General features: G+C 36.6%; 1 protein-coding gene across 1 annotated transcript in view; it reads right to left on the bottom strand.

The window, feature by feature from the left end:
• NUBPL (NUBP iron-sulfur cluster assembly factor, mitochondrial) overlaps positions 1–20,178 on the bottom strand; it is a 57,308-nt gene extending 37,130 nt beyond the window's left edge. Inside the window, exons 1-3 of the mRNA XM_070931371.1 lie at positions 20,060–20,178; positions 19,667–19,814; positions 14,982–15,016 (exon numbers count right to left, since the gene is read on the bottom strand). Of these exons, the coding sequence (XP_070787472.1) occupies positions 14,982–15,016; positions 19,667–19,814; positions 20,060–20,122 (246 nt within the window). The 5' untranslated portion in view covers positions 20,123–20,178. The remainder of the gene's footprint in view (positions 1–14,981; positions 15,017–19,666; positions 19,815–20,059) is intronic.
• Positions 20,179–20,237: the final 59 nt, after the last annotated feature.

Here is a 20,237-nt window from a genome sequence, read left to right as displayed (position 1 = left end):
TTCTTCCCATAATACCAAATTTAGATTGGTTGTATTTGTTTTTCAAACCGTGTAAATATAACATCAAGAAATCAGCATATAGGCAGTCCTCAAGATGCAACAGAAATTGGGACTGGAATTCCCATCGTTAAACAAGGTGGCCATAAAGCGTGACATCATGTGTCTACATCACTTAGTGACAGCAATTCCACCAATCCCCATTTGAAAATGGCAATTGAAGATGGCGAAGTTCAGCTGGAGGCAGCAGGGCGGCAGGCAAGCAGAGCTCAGGGGAGCAAGGCCAGGGCAGGGTTGGAGAGTATAGGCGGGGGGGGGGGGGGAATTGAAGTGTCCCTACTGTTGTAAGAGCAGGCAGCTTATCAAATGCCTGAATTTTGATCAGGTGATTGTGGGCACCCAACAACGGCCATAACTTTAGGAAATGGGTTTAACTACCATTCCTTCAGCACTGCCATCACCTAGAACCATCACTGAACATATGGTTGTTAAACAAAAACTACCTCTACAAAGTATTTCAGATGGGAAAGGAGGAGGAGTCTGGATATAAATGTAAGGAACAGAAGAATGGAAAAGGTAGAGAAACAAAAACTAAACACAATGCTTTCTGTAGTCCTGATAATTTGTACAATAAGTAGGCTGACTTGATTTCCAAAAGTAAAAATCTAGATACATGAATATTAAAAATTCATACATATATACAAATTAATCTGCTAATTCACCTAAAACAACAGGCAAAAATTATCAGAGAAAAAAAGCACACAAAGATGCTTAGAACAGCTTTTCTGGAGCAAAACAACTTAAATCGTTCCAAATATCCCTATTCCCTGTTGTGCTCCTATGCTCTGTGCAAAATGATTTCCAGGTCAAACTAATTTAATAAATGACTCACAATCAATAAATCTCTCTCTCCATCATAGGGTTATCAGACCTGGTCTGCAAAAAAAATCCATTAGTTGTCAACAAAGAGATACAGGAACACTAACTTTGCTTCTTATTCTCTATTTCTGCAAAGTAGTACTGGTAGTCCTAATCAATCATTCAGGAAATAGATGATGGAATACTTTCATTCCTATGTTACCTTCTACCATAAGGTACTCCAAGATTTGATGAGTAATAGAAAGGCATTGTTTCCATGGCTACCGGTTGCCATACTGTTCTGTCCACTCTACCTTGGGCACTCCCATTAGGAAGAATCCTCTTCCTTCCCCAAAATCAGGACTATCCCTGTAAATCTGGGATTTAAAAAGTTTCAAGTACTGTCAGTGCTTGGCAATATTTAAATGTCATTCCCAATGAAATTCATTATGTGAGTAAAACAAGGAAGGACATAAAAAGCATCATTAAAAATATTCTGTCTTTTAAAATTCTGAAGGTAGCCCCAACGGACCATTGAGAATCGTTATATTAACAAACATTCTTTTTTTTTTCTTCTTCAAGACGGTTTCTCCTTTTGGATAAGCTTCTCAAATTATCACCTGAATGTTTGTATCTGAACAAAAATAAAGCTATTGAATTATGGTTGATTTATGCAGGGAAACCAGTGGGCTTTTACTGGCCCGCTTTTATAATTATGTATGTCAAGCCTGAAGCGAACCTGGCTAAGGCCATCTTTGAGGCTTCAGGGTTGCCACAAGGAAGAAGGGACAGGGAAGGGGGAGATAAGATAGCTGGGGATTTGTAATCAAAACGAAAAGTTTTTCTGTGGGAACCAAGAACATTTCAACAGGTGGCTGGGGAGAGGAGGAGTGGAGTAACTAAGCAACTGACCAGCACCTCTATTGGACAATATGACTGATGACTTGGGGAAAGGGGGAACTTTTACTTTTTAATCAGGTGAAAACTGCAAGAACTTTCAGAGTCTGTTTGTGCCAATCTGAGGTATCCAATAAATTGTTCTTTGAGGAATCTACCTGTCTCAAAGTTCTGCTTTCTATGGGTGCATTACTTGGAACGCTGACAGCGTACTCTTAATAATACTAAATAAGCAGTAGTTACACTAAATGCTGTTGATGCCAGAGGCAGGTAAATGGGGAGCGCAAGGTAAGCAAATGATCAATATGCTTGCATAAGACATTCTGAGATAAAAACATCAACATGAAATTTGCAGGATGACATTACATGCTTTTTAATTTTCTGATGCTGTCACAGATTGTTACAGACATTGCTACTAATTGTATTTATTCATTTTGAGTGTAAGATTCTAAGGGCTATCCATCTGCCATTAGAAGTGACACCAATATGCAGTATTTGAAAGTGATTTGATGCTGTGTTCTGGTTCTGGTATCCCATATGTCAGAAGGACTTACTATATCACACATAATTGTGAACTAGGAACAGCTAGTCCTTGACTAATTACTGTAATGGAGCCTGCCCATTACGGTCATAAGTCATGACAGTTGTAAACCAGGTAACCCATCTCATTAAGCAAACACCATGGTTGTAAAGCAAATGCCACGGTCATTAAGCAGACTGATCTTTGCTTGTAAACATTGATTTTCAGCAAAAAAAAAATGTAAATTTAAGTCATGTAGCCATGGGACTCCGTAAACAATCATATAAATGTGGTCTATCATTAAGAACCCATCGTAAATCAAGGACTACCTGCATTGTGTAGAAAGAATCCAAAATAAAGAGCAGAAACATTAGATGGGTACAGAAGAGTAGAAAAAGTATATGGAAGCCTATATCTTTACAGGTCATATATATATGGAAGCCTATACAGTTACAGGTCATAATCTGAAGAATTTTGAACCTCTCCTGTACAGAACCTGGCAACACTGAATGGTGTGGCAGGGCTGGTATCTGAAAGCAATAGGGTGTTTTAAAATTATCCTGGGCACCCAAGGTATTTATGCAGTAATGGTGAGATGAGGCTAAACAAATGTCTTTGTAGTAGTACAGGTAGTCCTCAGCTTACGACCACAACTGTGCCCAAAATTTATGTTTCTAAGTGAGAAATCTGTTAAGTGAATTTTACCCCATTTTACAACTTTTCTTGCCACATTTGTTAAGTGAATCACTGCTGTTGTTAATGGACAAGCAAAGTCAATGGGGAAAACAGATATACTTAACAACCGTGTTACTAATTTAACACAGTTAAGTATATCTGGTTTCCCCGTTGACTTTGCTTGTCAGAAAGTCACAAAAGGTGATCACATGACCTTGGAACATAGCAAAGGTCATAAATATGAACCAGTTGCCGAGCATCTGAATTTTGATCACATGGGGATGCTGCAACAGTCATAAGTGTGAAAAGTGGTCATAAATCACTTTTTTTTCAGTCCTGTTGTAACTCTGAAGTCACTAAGTGAACAACTGCAACTCGAGGACTACCTGTACAGGCATTGGAAAAGCACATGCCCTTTGTTTCTTGTGTCCAGAGTGACAGGAGCATTATCTTCCCAGGCAAGGAATCTTCTTGTAGCGACCTTTAAAGACAGCTGAGGGGAAGGCATGATATCATGCCCCATAAACACCCTCCTGTGTTTAAATACTTCAGGTTTTAGTTAGCTATGCCATAGGGGAGGCAGAGTACCTGTTGGCAATAAAGGTTGGAGTCCTGGCTAGATCCATTAGGTCCTCTGCATCTGCTATAAGATAATTTGATAAGTGTTTTGGCCTGATCATATTCCATGATGAGTAGGAGACTTGAGATGTTAGTTGTCACTGCTTGTTTCCATGTGGATTGAAAATCCTCACTCACGGTGAATAGGGCAAGACCAGAAAAAATAAAGACAATAGGTGAGTATGGTCACCCACACTCTAGCCTCACTTTCATGATGCCTGTCTCAGATCTCAAGGTGACATTAGAGACCCAATTAGGGCTGACTACAGTTTATGGAACACAACTAGGGCTGGGCAAGCACAGAACAAACGCTTCTGAATGTTAATTGGTCTTACTTAACTTGCTATTTTCTGCCACACTAATTGTTCAGAAAATTAGAAAAATACAGGCGTATTTGGGGTTAGGGGCAGGATTACCAGAAGTTTGTTTTTGTTACAAAAGCATAACTGATCCTTCATTTGTATTTATTTGAGGTATTACGGAAAAACATAACCGTGACAATTAGCAGCAATAAAAGCTGCTCATGATACAGAAACATTAAGCGTGGCAGACACATTGAGCTTCTGAGCAGCAAATTTCAATTTGAGCGAGAGACATTCACCTGGGTTATTTGGAAGAAATCATTGTTTGGATGATCTAATTTAGGTATTAGGTAGCATCAAATTAAAATCAGTTTTGGAAATGACTCTAAATTAGCATCTATACCTATAAATTGGCAAATATAAGGGAAACATTTGCCCTGTTGGTCTAAGTCTAGGTCTTTTAAGCATCCAGCAATACAGGAGACACTAATAAAATCATGGAAAGCATAACAGAGCTGTTCTCAGCCATAAAGAGTCACATTACAGTAAGGGGAAGGGTCTGTTCATTTGGATTAAGCATGTTTTTCAGGTTTTTAAAACATTAAAAGCCTGCAAATCTTGTTTGCTTCACATGTTTATGGAATATAAAAACCTGTGCTTTTCTTGGGCAATGTCAAATCTACCATTATTGTTCTCTAACAGCAAAATGTTACTCTGTCTGTCTGTCTGTCTGTCTGTCTGTCTGTCTGTCTATCTATCTATCTATCTATCTATCTATCTATCTATCTATCAATCATCATAAAACACGCAGAAGAATGATATCAATTAGAACAGTGTCAATAATAAAAATCCAAATACAAACAAAGGCTAGAGATACACAGAAGCGTATCATTTTCTAAGAAGCAACAACAGGGATTTCTAATTACGTTTAAGACTAATTACGTTACTACTGTTATTTATTTATTCACTAAACTATGGGTACATTCATGTTGGCTAAGCACAGTGTGGCTAAGTACCGTGGTGGCTTAGTGGTCAGAATGCAGTATTGCAGGCTAAGTCTGCCGACTGACAGGAGTTCAATTCTGGCCAGCTCAAAGTTGACTCAGCCTTAAATCCTTCCGAGGTCAGTAAAACGAGGGCCCAGATTGTTGGGGGAAATATGCTGACTTTGTAAACCCCTTAGAGAGGGCTGTAAAGCACTATGAAGCGGTATATAAATCTAAGTGTTAGTTAGTTAGTGTACAACCCAACCAATGCTGTTATTTTTCAAATCTCAGCAGACCATTTCATCCAAAAAATCTATAGACCTTACAATCATATGTCTATGGTCATGAGACCAAGTGATGGGAAAGCATGTGATGAGTAAAAGCATGAAGATGTTCCTGATTGTACCATTAAGAGGCATAACTCAATTTCCTAACTGCATAACCTATCAATATCATTTTTCCTAAAATTTTTGATGTAAAAGTCATTGGAAGACAGTACCATATACGATTTATTTAATCATGAAGATCAAAGCTAGTATTGCTTTTAACATTATTTTTAAAAAACAATTAGGCTTCTTTATTATGCACAAAGCTATTTAACATCCTATTGGAGTTACTCTGACAGAGTATGCTGTTTCATGTCTCCTACACGAAAGCCATAATTTTAAAACTGGGAAGCTACATTTTTGTGCCTAATTTCAAAGGCTTCAATACTATTTTCAAACTCCTTTATTCTCAGACAAAACACATAATTTACCTGATTATGACAATTCATGACTCATTCCTTTTATCTGTATTTTCAACTAATCAAACCCCTTCAAGTCATCACCCTAATGCATTATCTCCTAATTACTGCTTGAAAGATAAATATTTGCAGAATTGCCTACTTATGCTCAAATCTGGGGAACACTCTTTTTTCAATTTATAGGTTCTAACATTTTAATAGCAAAAAACAAAACAAAAAAAACCTAGATTCCAGAATTGATCTGCATATTTATTTCAGACTGAATCAAGCTTTGAAGAACTCTCGAATGCAAGTTGGGAACTAATAATAAGCTTATTATTTCATTATATTCTTTAAATTCTAAAAACAGATGTACAATTTTCACTGGGAAAGGGTTATTATCAGCCTTCGAATAGCATACTAGGAACTGCATCACAAATAAAACAGAACTACCTTAAAAATCTGCCTAAAGGAATAACAATTACATTAAATATTAATATTATTACATGAGGTTTCCTGTTTGGACAGAAGGGAGAGATTATAAAACACAAAGAGATGGAGAGAAAGTCAATGGCACAATTTAGGGAGAAGTAGCAGTAAATGCTAAAGATCCGATATTTTATGTTGCAGATGCAGTAAATTTAAAGTAAATCAACACATATGATTGAATATGTCCTTTGGTTGTTCCATGGGTTGAATAATCTTAATATTGTTAACTAAGATTTCAATAAGGGAGTTAAGATGAAACATACTGCTATTCTGTTGAACCATATTCCTAAACTTTGGACTTTAATATATTTATAAAATACTCTAAAACTATTGTGACTGGATTCTTGAAAAAATTTGTAACACATTTTGAAAAGCTATTTGTACACTACACTTCAAAAGATGTCTCGAAGAAACAAGTGCACCTTGAAACTGATTCAGCTGAAGCAGTGGAAATATTGGTGATGATGATAAATTACATTTATATGTCACCCCACTCCCCAAAACTCTGGGCAGTTATAACATGATGTTTTGAGAACAAGAGTTTGTATGAAAACTAAAATGTAATGTTTCATAATTATATACAACTGTTAATCTACTCCAGATCTGAGAATATTACATCCTTGATGGGGTTGCACTTCTCCCTTCAAAGTTGCTACCCAATCTGGGGGTTTTCCTGGACTTGCAGCTCCTGCTTGAAGAGAGCTCAGCCATTGCCAGCAAGGACACTGCACATGCACAAGTCCTTTTGGTGAACCAATTGCACTCTTTCCTAGATTGAAGAGCCCTTCAGAGAGTCACTCATGATTCCTTCAATTAAACAATGTCATCTATGGGGGTGGGGGGTGGGGGCAGAATTGGGGCCTTCTTTATAGCAGTGACTGCCTACTGGAATGAGGTTCTCCCAAGATCCAGATGGACCCCCCTCTACTTCTGTTTAGAAAAGCCATGAAGACCTGGCTCTTCACCCAGATCTTTGGCAAGAGAGTGTGAGACCATTCCCTTCATTCCATCTGATCTGCTGGGCTTCCCTTTTATCTTTATATTTTATTGAATTTATTGGAATTTGTTGTTATGAGCTGCCCAGAATTGTTGGGAGATGGGTGGCATACAAGTTTAATAATAATAGGAAGAGCCTGGTGGCGCAGCAGACTAATAGCCTGTTATTATCATTCAGCTGCCTGCAATTACTGCTAGTTCAAATCTCCCCAGGTTCAAGGTTGACTCAGCCTTCCATCCTTTCTAAGGTAGGTAAATTGAGGACCCAGTTTGTGGGGGCAATAAGCTGACTTTGTATAAATATACAAAAGTATGAAGGCTATTGCTTAACGCATTGTAAGCCGCCCTGAGTCTCCGGAGAAGGGCGGCATATAAATCAAATTAAAATAAATAAATAAATCATTGTCCATTATTTTGTTTAGGTTTCTTTCTTTTTATTGTATAAATTATTTATAGTTCAAATTTTGATAGCCTAGTTCTCCCCTTCCAAGTTTCATGGCTCTTTTTTCTTTTCTTTTGCCTTTTGGTAGTTTATAATTCCTTGATATTATTAAAGTTGTTTTTTTTAAAGAAAAAGTAAATGTCAGGAGAGTCAAGACAGAAAAACAGCACCAGCAGGATGGGACCATACAGAGAAGGGAACATCAAGGTGCAGCAGAGAATAGGATGCACTGATACCCCTGAAATTTAGCAGCAAAATCTAGAGCAGGGGTGTCAAACTCGCATCGTCATGGCGGCGTCACATAACTTATCACAACTTTTCCCTCTTTGCTAAACCAAGCATGGGCATGACCAGCGCATGACGCATCCACCCTGCAGACTGCGAGTTTGACAGCCCTGATCTACAGGGCTGTTAGGGATTTCATGTGAATTTCCAGGAAGCTGCACATAACTCTGGGCGACAAGTTGTCCCCCAATGAATTAAAGTATTCAAGGTGTGTGTGAAAGGGGGGATAATTTTTGCTTTCAGGCAAAATTATCATGTATCACAGCTTTGTGATATGTATCAAATTGAAATCAAATCTTTATTACAACAAAGATCCGGGGCCAAAAAGAATATGCACTCACAGGGTTGTCAAACATCACGGCAGCATCAAGTGATATATTGAGACTTTTTTTCCCCTTCGCTAAACCGGGCGTGGGAGTGGCCAGCACGACGGGCCGTAACTTTGACAGCCCTGCACTAAACTGTTGTATATGTCAGACAGGAATCAGTTTGTAACAAAGAATGTTGCTATCTATGATTGGATCACAGTGAAGACATCTCAACAAGTGATTTATTTGACTAATTTTTATCTAATTTTATAATTCATATAATTTAAAATTTTATTATTAACTGTACATATTTTCTAATCTTTGATTGTAATAAAAATTTGATTTTTTTAAAAATGCAAAAGCATTATTTGATGTGCTGATATCAATGCTATGTACTCCTAGATGACATGTCCTGTACCAGACATACCGGTATGTGATGCTCAGGATATGTAAATTCATAGATTTGAATATGGCACAGGATTAAAGCAGCTTTTTCCAAAATTAGAGAATTATAGCCAGAATTATAGATATTTAAGTTCAACACTTCTAGAAAACAGCAGAATGAGATTAGTTGACATAGAGAAATAAATATATTTTTCTCCTTGCTCAATTATATTGCCAACAAATAGTATTTCTTACTTGAAAAATAAAAACAAAAGAAATTGATGTAATATGATATATTCCTTTCTTGGAGATAATATGCATCAAAATATAAAGGAGCATTTTAGCCTTCCTCTGATCTCTGCATTTGAAGTTTAATTGCATACATTACTTTTTTCATCCATTTTCTTTTTCTATCACTAAGTAAAATTTAAGATTCCATATTCAAATTCCCTAGAGGCAGACAGACATCAAAATGCAGAGTAAATATCAGCATATAATGTATTCAATATATTGTGACTGTAAAAATAAAACCACTTCAGTTCCTTGTCAATTTGCAAGTATGTGTTACAGCTAGATAATTCTAGACCATGGAATCTTTTGCATTTTTTAGTCGTTCTCCCCACTTCCAATTCCTTAAAAGTACTCTGCTTTAGGAAAGATGTGTGTGCGCATGTTAAATTTGTTTCATGACATCATGACTGGAGTACCATAGGAGATGAAACAGCAGAACACTAATTTTGACTTGGTGAGCACCCTCTACTGGCTCCCTCTGCATTAAACAGAACACTTTTTTGAAAATGGCCTTGTTTTCATTGATGCATTACATTTTTCAGCAAATTTCTGATAATTTGCTAGTTTTTTTCTTAATTGCTTCCTATTTTGAAAACGTATGTTTAATATTACTATTATGATTCATATATATATTATCTCAGCATACACATTAAGGGTAGCTATTCTTCGGTCTACAAATCTGTGTTCCATAAATTATGTATTTGAGAGCAATTTAATCTGTTTCAAAAACCAATATAAAATAGCTGTTGCAAAGGAAATAAATAAGTTGTAATTACTATAAACAGAAGCAAACAATTGTTTCCAGGTACGCAGGGGTGCAAGCCTTAGAAAGGAGAGATGAATGTTAAAAGCATGATCCTTTTTACCTACAATTTTTTTAAAATATCAATCTTCCTTTGTCAATGGCTCATGCAAACATGAACTAGATATAGTTCAAAAAACAGCACCTAGACTGCCAATTAGAATTAACTGAAGCAATTATATTTCACAAATAACTCTTCGAGTGAGACAGCCAGAAAAGACTGCCTTGCAGTTGTTAAGTCTGCTCTAATACTAATATTGTAAACTCTAATGCTCTTAAGTATTTGCCTACATGCGCTCTGAAACTGGAGACCTTTCTCTAGTTGTTCCTACCAAGTGGCTACAAGAATGGGACATCTAGTTAGTAGCACTATGATCTTGGCTTCTCTCAGTTCAACCCTGAGCTACATATATCCTCTTATAACTTGTTTGATGAGATTTCAAAGCTCCTCTGGTTCCCAATTAATGAGTTTCAAGAATTCAAAACAATTCCTGGCATTCATCTTGAAAAATGCAGGTTTATCTTCATCATCGTATTATGGAAACTAGTTGGTTTTGTTCTTTCTGTTTAGCTTGACTTGGAACTTGAACATGGGCAGTTTATGATACTGTATGTTCTATAGACAGCTGCCAACTATCTCTTTGCTGCTTTTGCTGGACTCTTCCATCTCTTTGTACCAATAATACAATCCAGCTGATTTCTGTGTGGTCCATCAGGTAATGTCCATAAATATAGGCTCATTTTGGTTATTTGAAAAATGTGTTAGCAATGAAGAAATCATTTAATTGCCAGAAATCAATAACTTATTCTCCTGTTTCATTTCATTTTCCTAAGTCATAGAGTTCAACTTCATTTTCTTCCTTACTATTTCTAATTTCTAAATTTTACATTCCAGTCTTCAGACATAATCAGTATACTTTACATGTTTGGTTGATTTCAGACTGAACTTGAACATAAAATTCACCAGTCTTCACTTTTACATCAGTGTGGTGCATAAACATCAACAATCATCACACTAAAGAATTGTCCACAAAGTCTAATTGGGATTGTCAATGACTGCTTTGTATCCAATGCTTTGGTATATCCTTCCTTATTATGAAAACAATACCCTTCCTTTCTAGTTCTTTGTGTTCCTCATAGTAAAACAGTATGATCTTCTAGCAAAAGTGTTCAATTCCAGTCCATTTTATTTTGCTGATGTTTACATTCAATGAATAGCTGATTTATTTCATCTTTCAGTCTATTAAGGTTTCCCATGTTCCATATTCCCATTATAATTCTGCCTTTGTAACTTTAGATTTTTTTTTCTTGCATGACGTCAGGAAGTAGACGTCCCAAAGTCTATAAACATCCATATTATAAAATACCTTTAGTACCCTAAAAGATCTTCAATAGGCACTCATTAGCAAGTTGAGTGACCTGAGATGCCCATTCGCTGGCACATTATTGTCAATCATTTTACTTTATTTATCTATGTGATTTTCTTGGCAAAATGCAAAAGTGATCATCATTGCCTTCGCCTGCCACAATATGAAGTGATGACTTTCTATTGTTACATGAGTGATTATCCATCTTCCTCATCTTCCTATATTTCTGCTGCTCAGTATAAATGCCTATTTGCTTTAGTTGGGCAGCAGGGAAGATCTTCAGGCCTTGGGTTACCTTGCAGGTAGTATATATTCTCGGTATGGAGATCTAGCATTTTTTGCTTATCCCTCCTAGGACTGCCATACCCCCCTCCACCACAATGAGGCAATATAATAGGACTTGGGAAGGAGTATTATTATTATTACAATTGTTTGCTTTTTTAGATCTTTGCTGTTTTTGGTGGTTTTATTATATGCTTTTTAAATATAGTTCATGCACCATTTCAAAGAAGCGAAACAGCTGAAACATAAATAAATAGCCCAGTGGGCAAAACAGTATATTCATTTAAGTGGCTCCTTATTTATTTTTATTTGACTTGGTGTCCTTTTTTATATTCACACAAAATGTGCTAACTGCAAATTAACAGCAATCCTTTCTTTCACCACCAAACAAGATTATTCCCTTTTGCTATAATTCATACAAAACTGATGGTTAGCATCATAGCTTTCCTTGATAAAAGCAATTTTTAAAGAACCCCCCCCCCTTTATGGTGACAGCATAAGCATAGTTTCTCAACTGGATCTGTGCCACCTTTAGTCACACACACAGCTGGTGTTTCCTCACTAAAACACCCTCTTCATAAACAAGAAATCTTGATGTATTGTAGTTGGTTTCTATTAATTTGAATTGCTTCTGCTACAATAAATTGTGGTTATTATATTTTCATTAAATACTCAACCTAGGATGAATGCCTGTCATCCTAGTAGAAGAGCTTAGAACTCTTTAGATGTTTCCTAGGAGAACAGACCTGACTACTGCCATTTGAAAGGGTTTTTTTTTTAAAAAAAAAATCTGTTATCAGAAAAATTACAATTGACTAAAAAGGAAGATAATATAATGCCTGCTGTCTTCAGAGACATGTCTTTAGAGACATGCAAATACCTTCAGTATCTGCACAATGCTTTGTAAACTTTATCAATCTCAATTTTATGCTTATTTTCTAAGAGGATTAGCACATTATAAAATGGATAGGATAGGATAGGATAGGATAGGATAGGATAGGATAGGATAGGATAGGATAGGATAGGATAGGATAGGATAGGATAGAATAGCTTTATTGGCCCAGTATGATTGGACATAAAAGGAATTTATTTATGAATTCATTTATTTATTTATTAATTCAATTTGTATGCCGCACCTCTCCGAAGACTCAGGGCGGAGTTTCAGGTGCATAAGCTCTCAGTGTACATATAAACAACAAAGTGATAAGTCATGGAGCATAAATCATAAGATACAATCATAAATCATAAGATACAAACAATTGATAAATCATAATATACCAATAGGAGAACATAGTAGGAAAGATGAGCAGTGAGAATGATGAGAAGATAAAAAGATGGAAAAGATAAGAAGATGACAAGGATAATAGCAATACAGCCTACTACATGGGTAAGTATCTTTAGGTGTAAGACAGTGCTGTGGGAGTTAGGTGTTTAGCAGAGTGATGGCATGGGGGAAGAAAGTATATTTGTGTCTAATTGTTTTTGCATGTAATGCTCTATTAGCGGCGTCTTGAGGGGAAAAGTTGAAACTTCTCCCCTCAAGGAGAAATTACAAAAATACGTAAATTACAAAAAATTTACTCCATGTGCAGAGATTTCATTTCACTATCATACACTAAATAAAATCTAAAAAGGGATGATATTACATTGTATGTAATGTAACATATTTAAGTTGGAAGACACCATAGGATTAGATCCATAAAGTCTCATAAACTGCTCAGTGCAGGAATCCACATTAATGCATCCCTGTCAAACAGAAGTTGGCTTCATTTGAATCCAGTGAAAGGAAGCCACTGAGCATTTACTTCTATTATCAGACTGTAGCATTGCCTCAAAAGAATTGTTTTATGGAGAAAAACATAGGACACCTTGGGCTCATAAAAGAAAGATGAGATACAAATCAAACAAATACATGAATATATCTTCATCTAACTTAAATATATTATTCTATGTCCTGCTCTAGAATGGTAGAACAGATCATGATTTCCTTCTGCATGACATTTGTTCAAGTATTTGAAGACTGTTTTCTTATCTCCTCTGCATCTTCTCAAGGCTAGACATTCCCTGCTCCTTTAACCTTTCTTCACAGAACTTAACTTTTAGATCCATCATAATCCTTACCATCCTTCTCTGAAGCTGTACTATCTTCTCTGAAACTGGAATTAGACACATTCATTGAGTGACTGAATTAAAATGAAACTGTATTACTTCCCAGGATTTTTAAATTATAATCTATTGATGCAAATTAAAAATAGCATTTTTCTTTTTTTATTATCACACCATGCTGACAGTTCATATTTACTTTCCCCCCACAAATTTCAAACTAGGTAATCCTCATCCTGACCTTTGCACAGGAATACTGGTGTACTGCACTGTACTGCACTGGTGAGTTCCCATTTAGAATACTGAGTCTAGTTCTCCTCACCACAATACAAGAAAGATGCTAAGGCCCTAGAAAGAGTACAGAGAAGAACTGAACAACAACAAAGATGAACAGCTAAAGGAACTAGGTATGTTTAGCTCAGAGGTCTTCAAACTTGGCAGCTTTAAGACTTGTGGACTTCAACTCCCAGAATTCTCCACCCAGCTATGGAGTTGAAGTCCACAAGTCTTAAAGCTGCCAAGTTTGGGGACCCCTGATTTAACTTAACAAAGAGAAGACTGAAGGAAGGCATGATAGCAGTCTTCCAATACTTGAAGGGCCGGCACGGGGAAGAGGGAATCTATTTTTCTCCATAGCACCTGAGGATAGGACAAGTAGTAATGCTTGGAAGCTCATCAGAAGGAGATCCAGCCTGGAAATGAGGAATTTCCTGACAGCAAAGACTATTAATCAGTGGCACATCTTACCTCCTGGAGCTATGGGTGCTCCATTACTGGAAGGTTTTCAAGAAAAGATAGGACAACAATTTGTCTGAGATACTACAAGGATTCCTGCCTTGGGCAGGGGCTTGGACTAGAAGATCTCCAAGGACCCTTCTTATTTTACGATTCTATACAAGGGGATACAAGGGGATATACAAGGGGATACAAGGGAAAGTTGGACCATAAGAAAGGCTGAGCACCAAAGAATTGAGGCCTTTGAATTGCTGGAGAAGACTCCTGCGAGTCCCTTGGACTGCAAGGCAATCAAACCGGTCAGTCCTAGAGGAGATCAACCCTGACTGCTCTTTAGAAGGCCAGATCCTGAAGATGAAACTCAAATACTTTGGCCACCTAATGAGAAGGAAGGACTCACTGGAGAAGAGCCTAATGCTGGGAACGATTGAGGGCAAAAGAAGAAGGGGACGACAGAGAATGAGATGGCTGGATGAAGTCACTGAAGCAGTAGGCGTGATCTTAAATGGACTCCAGAGGATGGTAGAGGACAGGAAAGCCTGGAGGAACGTTGTCCACGGGGTTGCGGTGGGTCGGACACGACTTTGCAACTAACAACAACAACAACAACAATACAAGGGGATATATGCATGCATCAAATTGTAAAATTAAATCTTAATTCTAACTACATTTTATTGCTCCCCAGTGTGCAGTACTTCATAGTACCTATGCAATATTGATGCTGCAATTCGAAATAATAATTTTCACATTTACTTCAGCATTTTTATTCAAAGAATCCCGGAGGGGAAAAGAATTTAACCTTTATTATCTAAAACCACTTACTGAAATCACAGTATTGCAATTGGTTTAAATCTATCCATAAAGAGAAGCTAGTAATATGTCTTATTAATACCTGAAACAAACCTTCAGTGGTCACTTACCGGTTCATTTGCTGCCAATGCAAGGGCTACATTTACTGAAAAAGAAAGAAAAAGAATTTATCAAAATTCTTGCAACGTTAACATGAAAAGTTCAATCAATAGAAGGAATGTGTCTACATTGCTGAGCTATAATTTAAAAAAAAATCTGGGCAATGAATCACTGAGCTGTAGTTATTGTAACCCAGAGACAAGAATGCTGGAAATAATACCTTGGAAACCATAATCTGCACATTTTAAGTCAGGATGGGGAACGTGTTATGACACCCAAAGACTGCATGGGATCTTGATTCTCATTTGTAGAGCATAAAATCAATAAAGTCTCATGATGATTTGCAATACAACTACACGATTAATAATTAACATAAACCAAATTATAAATCAAAGATTAAATACAACAATTCAAAATTAAAAAGTGGTGGCAATTCACTTGTCATTCGAATGTCTGTGGCAATCCCCACAACCTGGAACAGGCCTAAAACAGCGGGCAGAGGCCGAAAACGTGACCCGCAGAGGCTGAAAACAGCCGAAGGGTGGGACTACATTTGGTGTATAAGACACATCCAAATTTTCACCCTCTTTGGGGGGGGGAAAGTGTGTCTTATACTCCAAAAATTACAGTACCTCTCCAAAAGTTAAGACAGATGGTGTGAATATTAATTCTAGGGGAGTCTATTTTGTAAGGCTGGAGCAATAACTGAGAAAAAGGACTTCCTGGCCTTCATTTCTCTTATTTTACCAAAAGTGGAATATAACCCAAAGGATGACTGAGGTGGGTGAAGGCAGATTTCCAGGGAGCTGGATGCCAACCTAGGCTTTTTGAATTAAATCTAGCACTGGAGAAGAACAAAGGAAAAATTATTTGGAATAAAAAAAGCTGCAACTCTAAAGAGTTCATGAAATTGAAGGAGGCAATCATTGGCAATAAAACAGCAGACTGAATTAGCTGTAAACCTGGAATGTTAAAAAGAAATTATGGAAATGAGTTTGGGCTTTGCTTGTCTGTCCATTAGCAGAATACTGTAAGTCTCTGGCAACAGAAAACTTGGGGGAGGGGGAGCCAAAAAAAGTTCTGTTTGGAAAATTGGTCAAATCCATCTGCAAGTGGCAGAGAAAAGTATGTATTTAACAAACCATTTTATTTTTTATAAAATACAATTTACAACAATAAAAACTAATACAAATTAAAACAAAACGAAGGAATAAAAGGTGCAAAGAAGAAAAAAGAGAAGAAAAAAATAGAGTATAAAGAAAAGGAAATGTATAAATTGATTTCCCCCTTCATCCTAACATATATAAACAATTTTAATAACTTATCATATTCTCTTAAAATACAATAAATTATCTGTTTTTACCATATCACATCTCTTGTCTATAAAAAATCCAGTTGTTTTAATTTTGAGGTCAGCAAAATTACCAGAGATAACATATCTATTCTAACCTTGATCAAATAAACCAACTTTTCATTCCTTTCTCTAAAATTCTCAATCTTTAGCCTCTTAAATAATATCCTAAAACTTGATTTTTGATTTTTGATTTTCCCCTTCTGTCAGGCGCGAAGAATCAGGATCACATTTTAAATTCCTGTTAAGATTGATTGCTCAAGCCTATACACAAGAATCTAATGGTCAACTAATGATCAGCACTAAATTGGTGCTGGATAAGAATTAATGGAATTCAAGGAGGGGGTAGATTTGGCATGGTTGTCGGAACCTAATGACTCCAGATTGATTTCTCTCTTGATTCTGCCCCCAAACGCTCCTCAACTATACTTCTCACAAAATTCTTCAAAGTTTAATAAATCTTTTTTATAAATCCAATATAGGAAAATTATCCAGGTCACTCTCTTATTATTTGTATATTTATTTATTTATTTATTTATTTATTTATTTATTTATTTATTTATTATATTTCTATACCGCCTTTCTCCCGTAGGACTCAAGGCGGTGTACAGTCAAGAAAAATATAGATACACAAACATCATAAAATTGCTAATTAAAATTATTATTATAACATAGTTTGGCCCAATTAAATAGAACCTAAAATTAGATAACATTTAAAAACATTCACATGTTCATATGTTTAGCCCCGCCTGTTGGAACATCAGGGTTTTGAGGGCACAGCAGAAAGCACGGAGATCAGGGATATTTTGTATCTCAGGGGGCAGTTCATTCCAAAGGGTTGGAGCTCTCACAGAGAAGGCCCTTCCTCTGGGAGTCGCCAGTCGGCATAATTTGACTGATGGTACCCTGAGTAGTCCCTCCCTGTGACAACGAACTGGTCGGTGGGAGGCTATTGGTGTATATGCCTTTTAATTATTAAGACATCAGCTGGTTTCTTTTGTATGTCCATTGTAATATATTTTTCCGGATCATTCTTGTAACCTATCACTTTTAAATCCACTTTCAGATCAATCTCAATCTTGTCAGGCAAAATCGATTCTATTTCATAGCATCTTTTAAACTTTATCTATAGAGAGAACAACTCTTCTGGGTTCATTGTTCAAAAATATCCAATATGTCTGATGTTTTAAAATAGTTTGCTTCATTCTGTATTAGTGAATCAAATTTAATTTCACTTCTCCTTTAAATATAATTTTTATTTCCTCCTTGATCCCTCTAATATCCAATTTCTGAAGTCTTATTTATTATGTTCTTTTCTAAATAATTAAATTACATACTCCAAAACATTCTCCCACAGAAAATTATAATTTTGGAATTGTCATTAATTCCAAATTCTTATTTCCAAATTCTTTAACTTTTTAAAATCAAATTTTTAATCACCCTTTTGTGGTTTAATTGAAAAAAAATGTTATTCAGTTCTTCTATAGTTCTTGACTTACAACCATTTAATGACAGTTCAAAGTTACAACAACCTAGGAAAAAGTAGCTTACAACCTGTCCTTGAAGTGATGACATTCAACCATCCTCACAGTCAGGTATCACAATTTGGGCACTTGGCCACAGGTTTGCATTTATCATAGTTGCGACATCTTGCAGTCACATGATTGTGATTTGTGACCTTCCTATCCAGCTTCCGACAAGCAAACAAAATTGAAGGAAGCTGGATTTGCTTCACGAAAGCATGATTCACTTAATAATTATGTTACTCATTTAACTACTGTAGTGATTTATTTAACAATCACTGTAAAAAGCTCATAAAATCAGGGCCACTCACATCATGACTTCCTTAATAAGTGCATCACTTAGTGACTGAAATTGCAGTGCGGATTTTGGTCATAAATCAAGCACTACCTGTACTTAGTTAAAACTTCTTTTGCTGAGATTGAGGGAAATTATTGGGTACTTTAAAGCATGTTGATCTAAAGATTCCTAATTGCTGAAAAGGCAGTGAACAATTTCCAAAAGTGATTAGAAAAGGCAGTAGAAGAACTTAAGTGTTCTTTTAAAGCACCAACCATGGTTGGTTTGAACCAGATGGTGATTTCCTCAACTTCCAGAGCTCTAACCAACTGGAGAATGCTGTCTTGTGACTCCTCGCCAGAAGAAACTGTCTGGAGCATTTATGGGCGAACTCAAGTCCTCCCTTGTCTGAAGAAAAATTACAAAGGCTCAGACTACTTGCTAGCTATTCATTCTGCTGTAGTCAGCTCCATTAAAAGCAGAGCTATCTTTGGTCCTTCGTCTTACCCAGATGTCTCGCAGAGAAAAACATTCTTGAAAATATTTCCCTAATTCATCCCTAAGGAAAGATGTTGGAGAGCAGAGACTTATCCTTTCCTTACTGAACACATGACACAACACAGAACATACACAGCCCTCCATATGCTTTCCTGTGAACACAGACAGAAACTCAAGAAAAGAACAAACACCTTCCCCATGCACAGACACAAAACACATGTATTCATTCTTGTCAGACTCTCATACTTACATAAACTCCATACACAAGAAAGTTATATGCCTCTGCTCTGATTAATCTCTGGAATGAAAAATGCATGCACACACATATACACCACCTTAAGGATCCCTATGGCACTGTTCATAAAAGGGCTGGAAAAACTTCCAGACTTCAAGCTTTGTATAGTTTCCTTACCCTGTTCCATGGATGCTGCTTGGAAAGCAACATTCCAAAATTTACTGAGGGGATAAGAAGAAATAGTGAATTCTTTTCAGTTAGGGTGCTATTTATCTGCAGTCTGACCCTAGATCTTTTTCTCCTTCTTCCTAATCTTTAGGCCAGGAAATAAGGCAAGTTACAGAAGACAAAGTATTTGTTGGGCATTAGAGAGTCAGCAACCCAATACAGCTGGCAAGTGGATTACTGGATAAATCAGGGGGGAAAAGCTTCTTCTTCAAGACTGAACATCTTAATTAACCTTTAAAAAACTAGTTCTTTTGATAATGCTATTTCTGTATCATTTGCTGCCTTGAGTAATATATGTGTGTATGTATGAATGTTATGTATGCACACACATGCGTGTATGCATGCATGTTTATGAATGTTATGTATGCATGATGTGTGTATATGTGTGTGTGTGCGTATGCATGCATGAATATGTGTATGAATCAGGGGTGGGTTCTACTTACCTTTACACATACCCTTACAAACACACACACACAAGGCAGGGAAATGTAATAATTATAGTAATAATAAATGGAATGCATACATTAAAACGATAAATACAGATATGCATATACCATATTCCTAATATAATACCAATGACTTACCAGCCGTTGTGGACTTTCCTACGCCCCCTTTACCAGAAGCTACAAGCAGCACTTGCTTAACTCCTTCAATCGGCTTTTGTTTCGGAAGCCCTCTAGCCATGATCTTGCTACGTTTGTCTTGGAGGACATCATCCTTCGTATTTGATGACTTTAAAGAAAAAGCAAGAATGTACACGTTCAAAGGCTTGATCTACGGTATGCATTAGAGTTTGCCGATTTGAAAAAAAAAATAGCAATGTAGGAAGATGTCCCATCTCACAGTTAATTGCCTGCTATTCTTCTTGGACCTCTTAGAATTCCACAACATTGCTACATTATTGTTGCATATGACAGCAAGTCATGTATCACACTTACGAAACGAGCGAGACAAAGACCTGCGCCTTAAAAGCCTACCATTTTTTTCAAATTTGCCGCCACTCGGTTTAGCAGCCTTACGGAGAAGAGATTGCCAACCATTTATCTTGTTCGAAATCCCCTTCAGTATTAACAGGCGTTATTCTCAAGCAGCTCCCCTACAGTTTTCTGCGAAGGAAATTACACTATGCAATTCACCGCTCAGGTGAATCTGACA

This window comes from Pituophis catenifer, unplaced genomic scaffold (genome assembly GCF_029215685.1).
Source record: "Pituophis catenifer annectens isolate HBS135680 unplaced genomic scaffold, rPitCat1.0.hap2 SCAF_1, whole genome shotgun sequence".
In the NCBI taxonomy this organism is placed as follows: Eukaryota; Metazoa; Chordata; class Lepidosauria; order Squamata; family Colubridae; genus Pituophis; species Pituophis catenifer.
The sequence above is the reverse complement of the archived record's forward strand: the minus strand, read 5'-3'. Positions and strand labels throughout refer to the sequence as shown.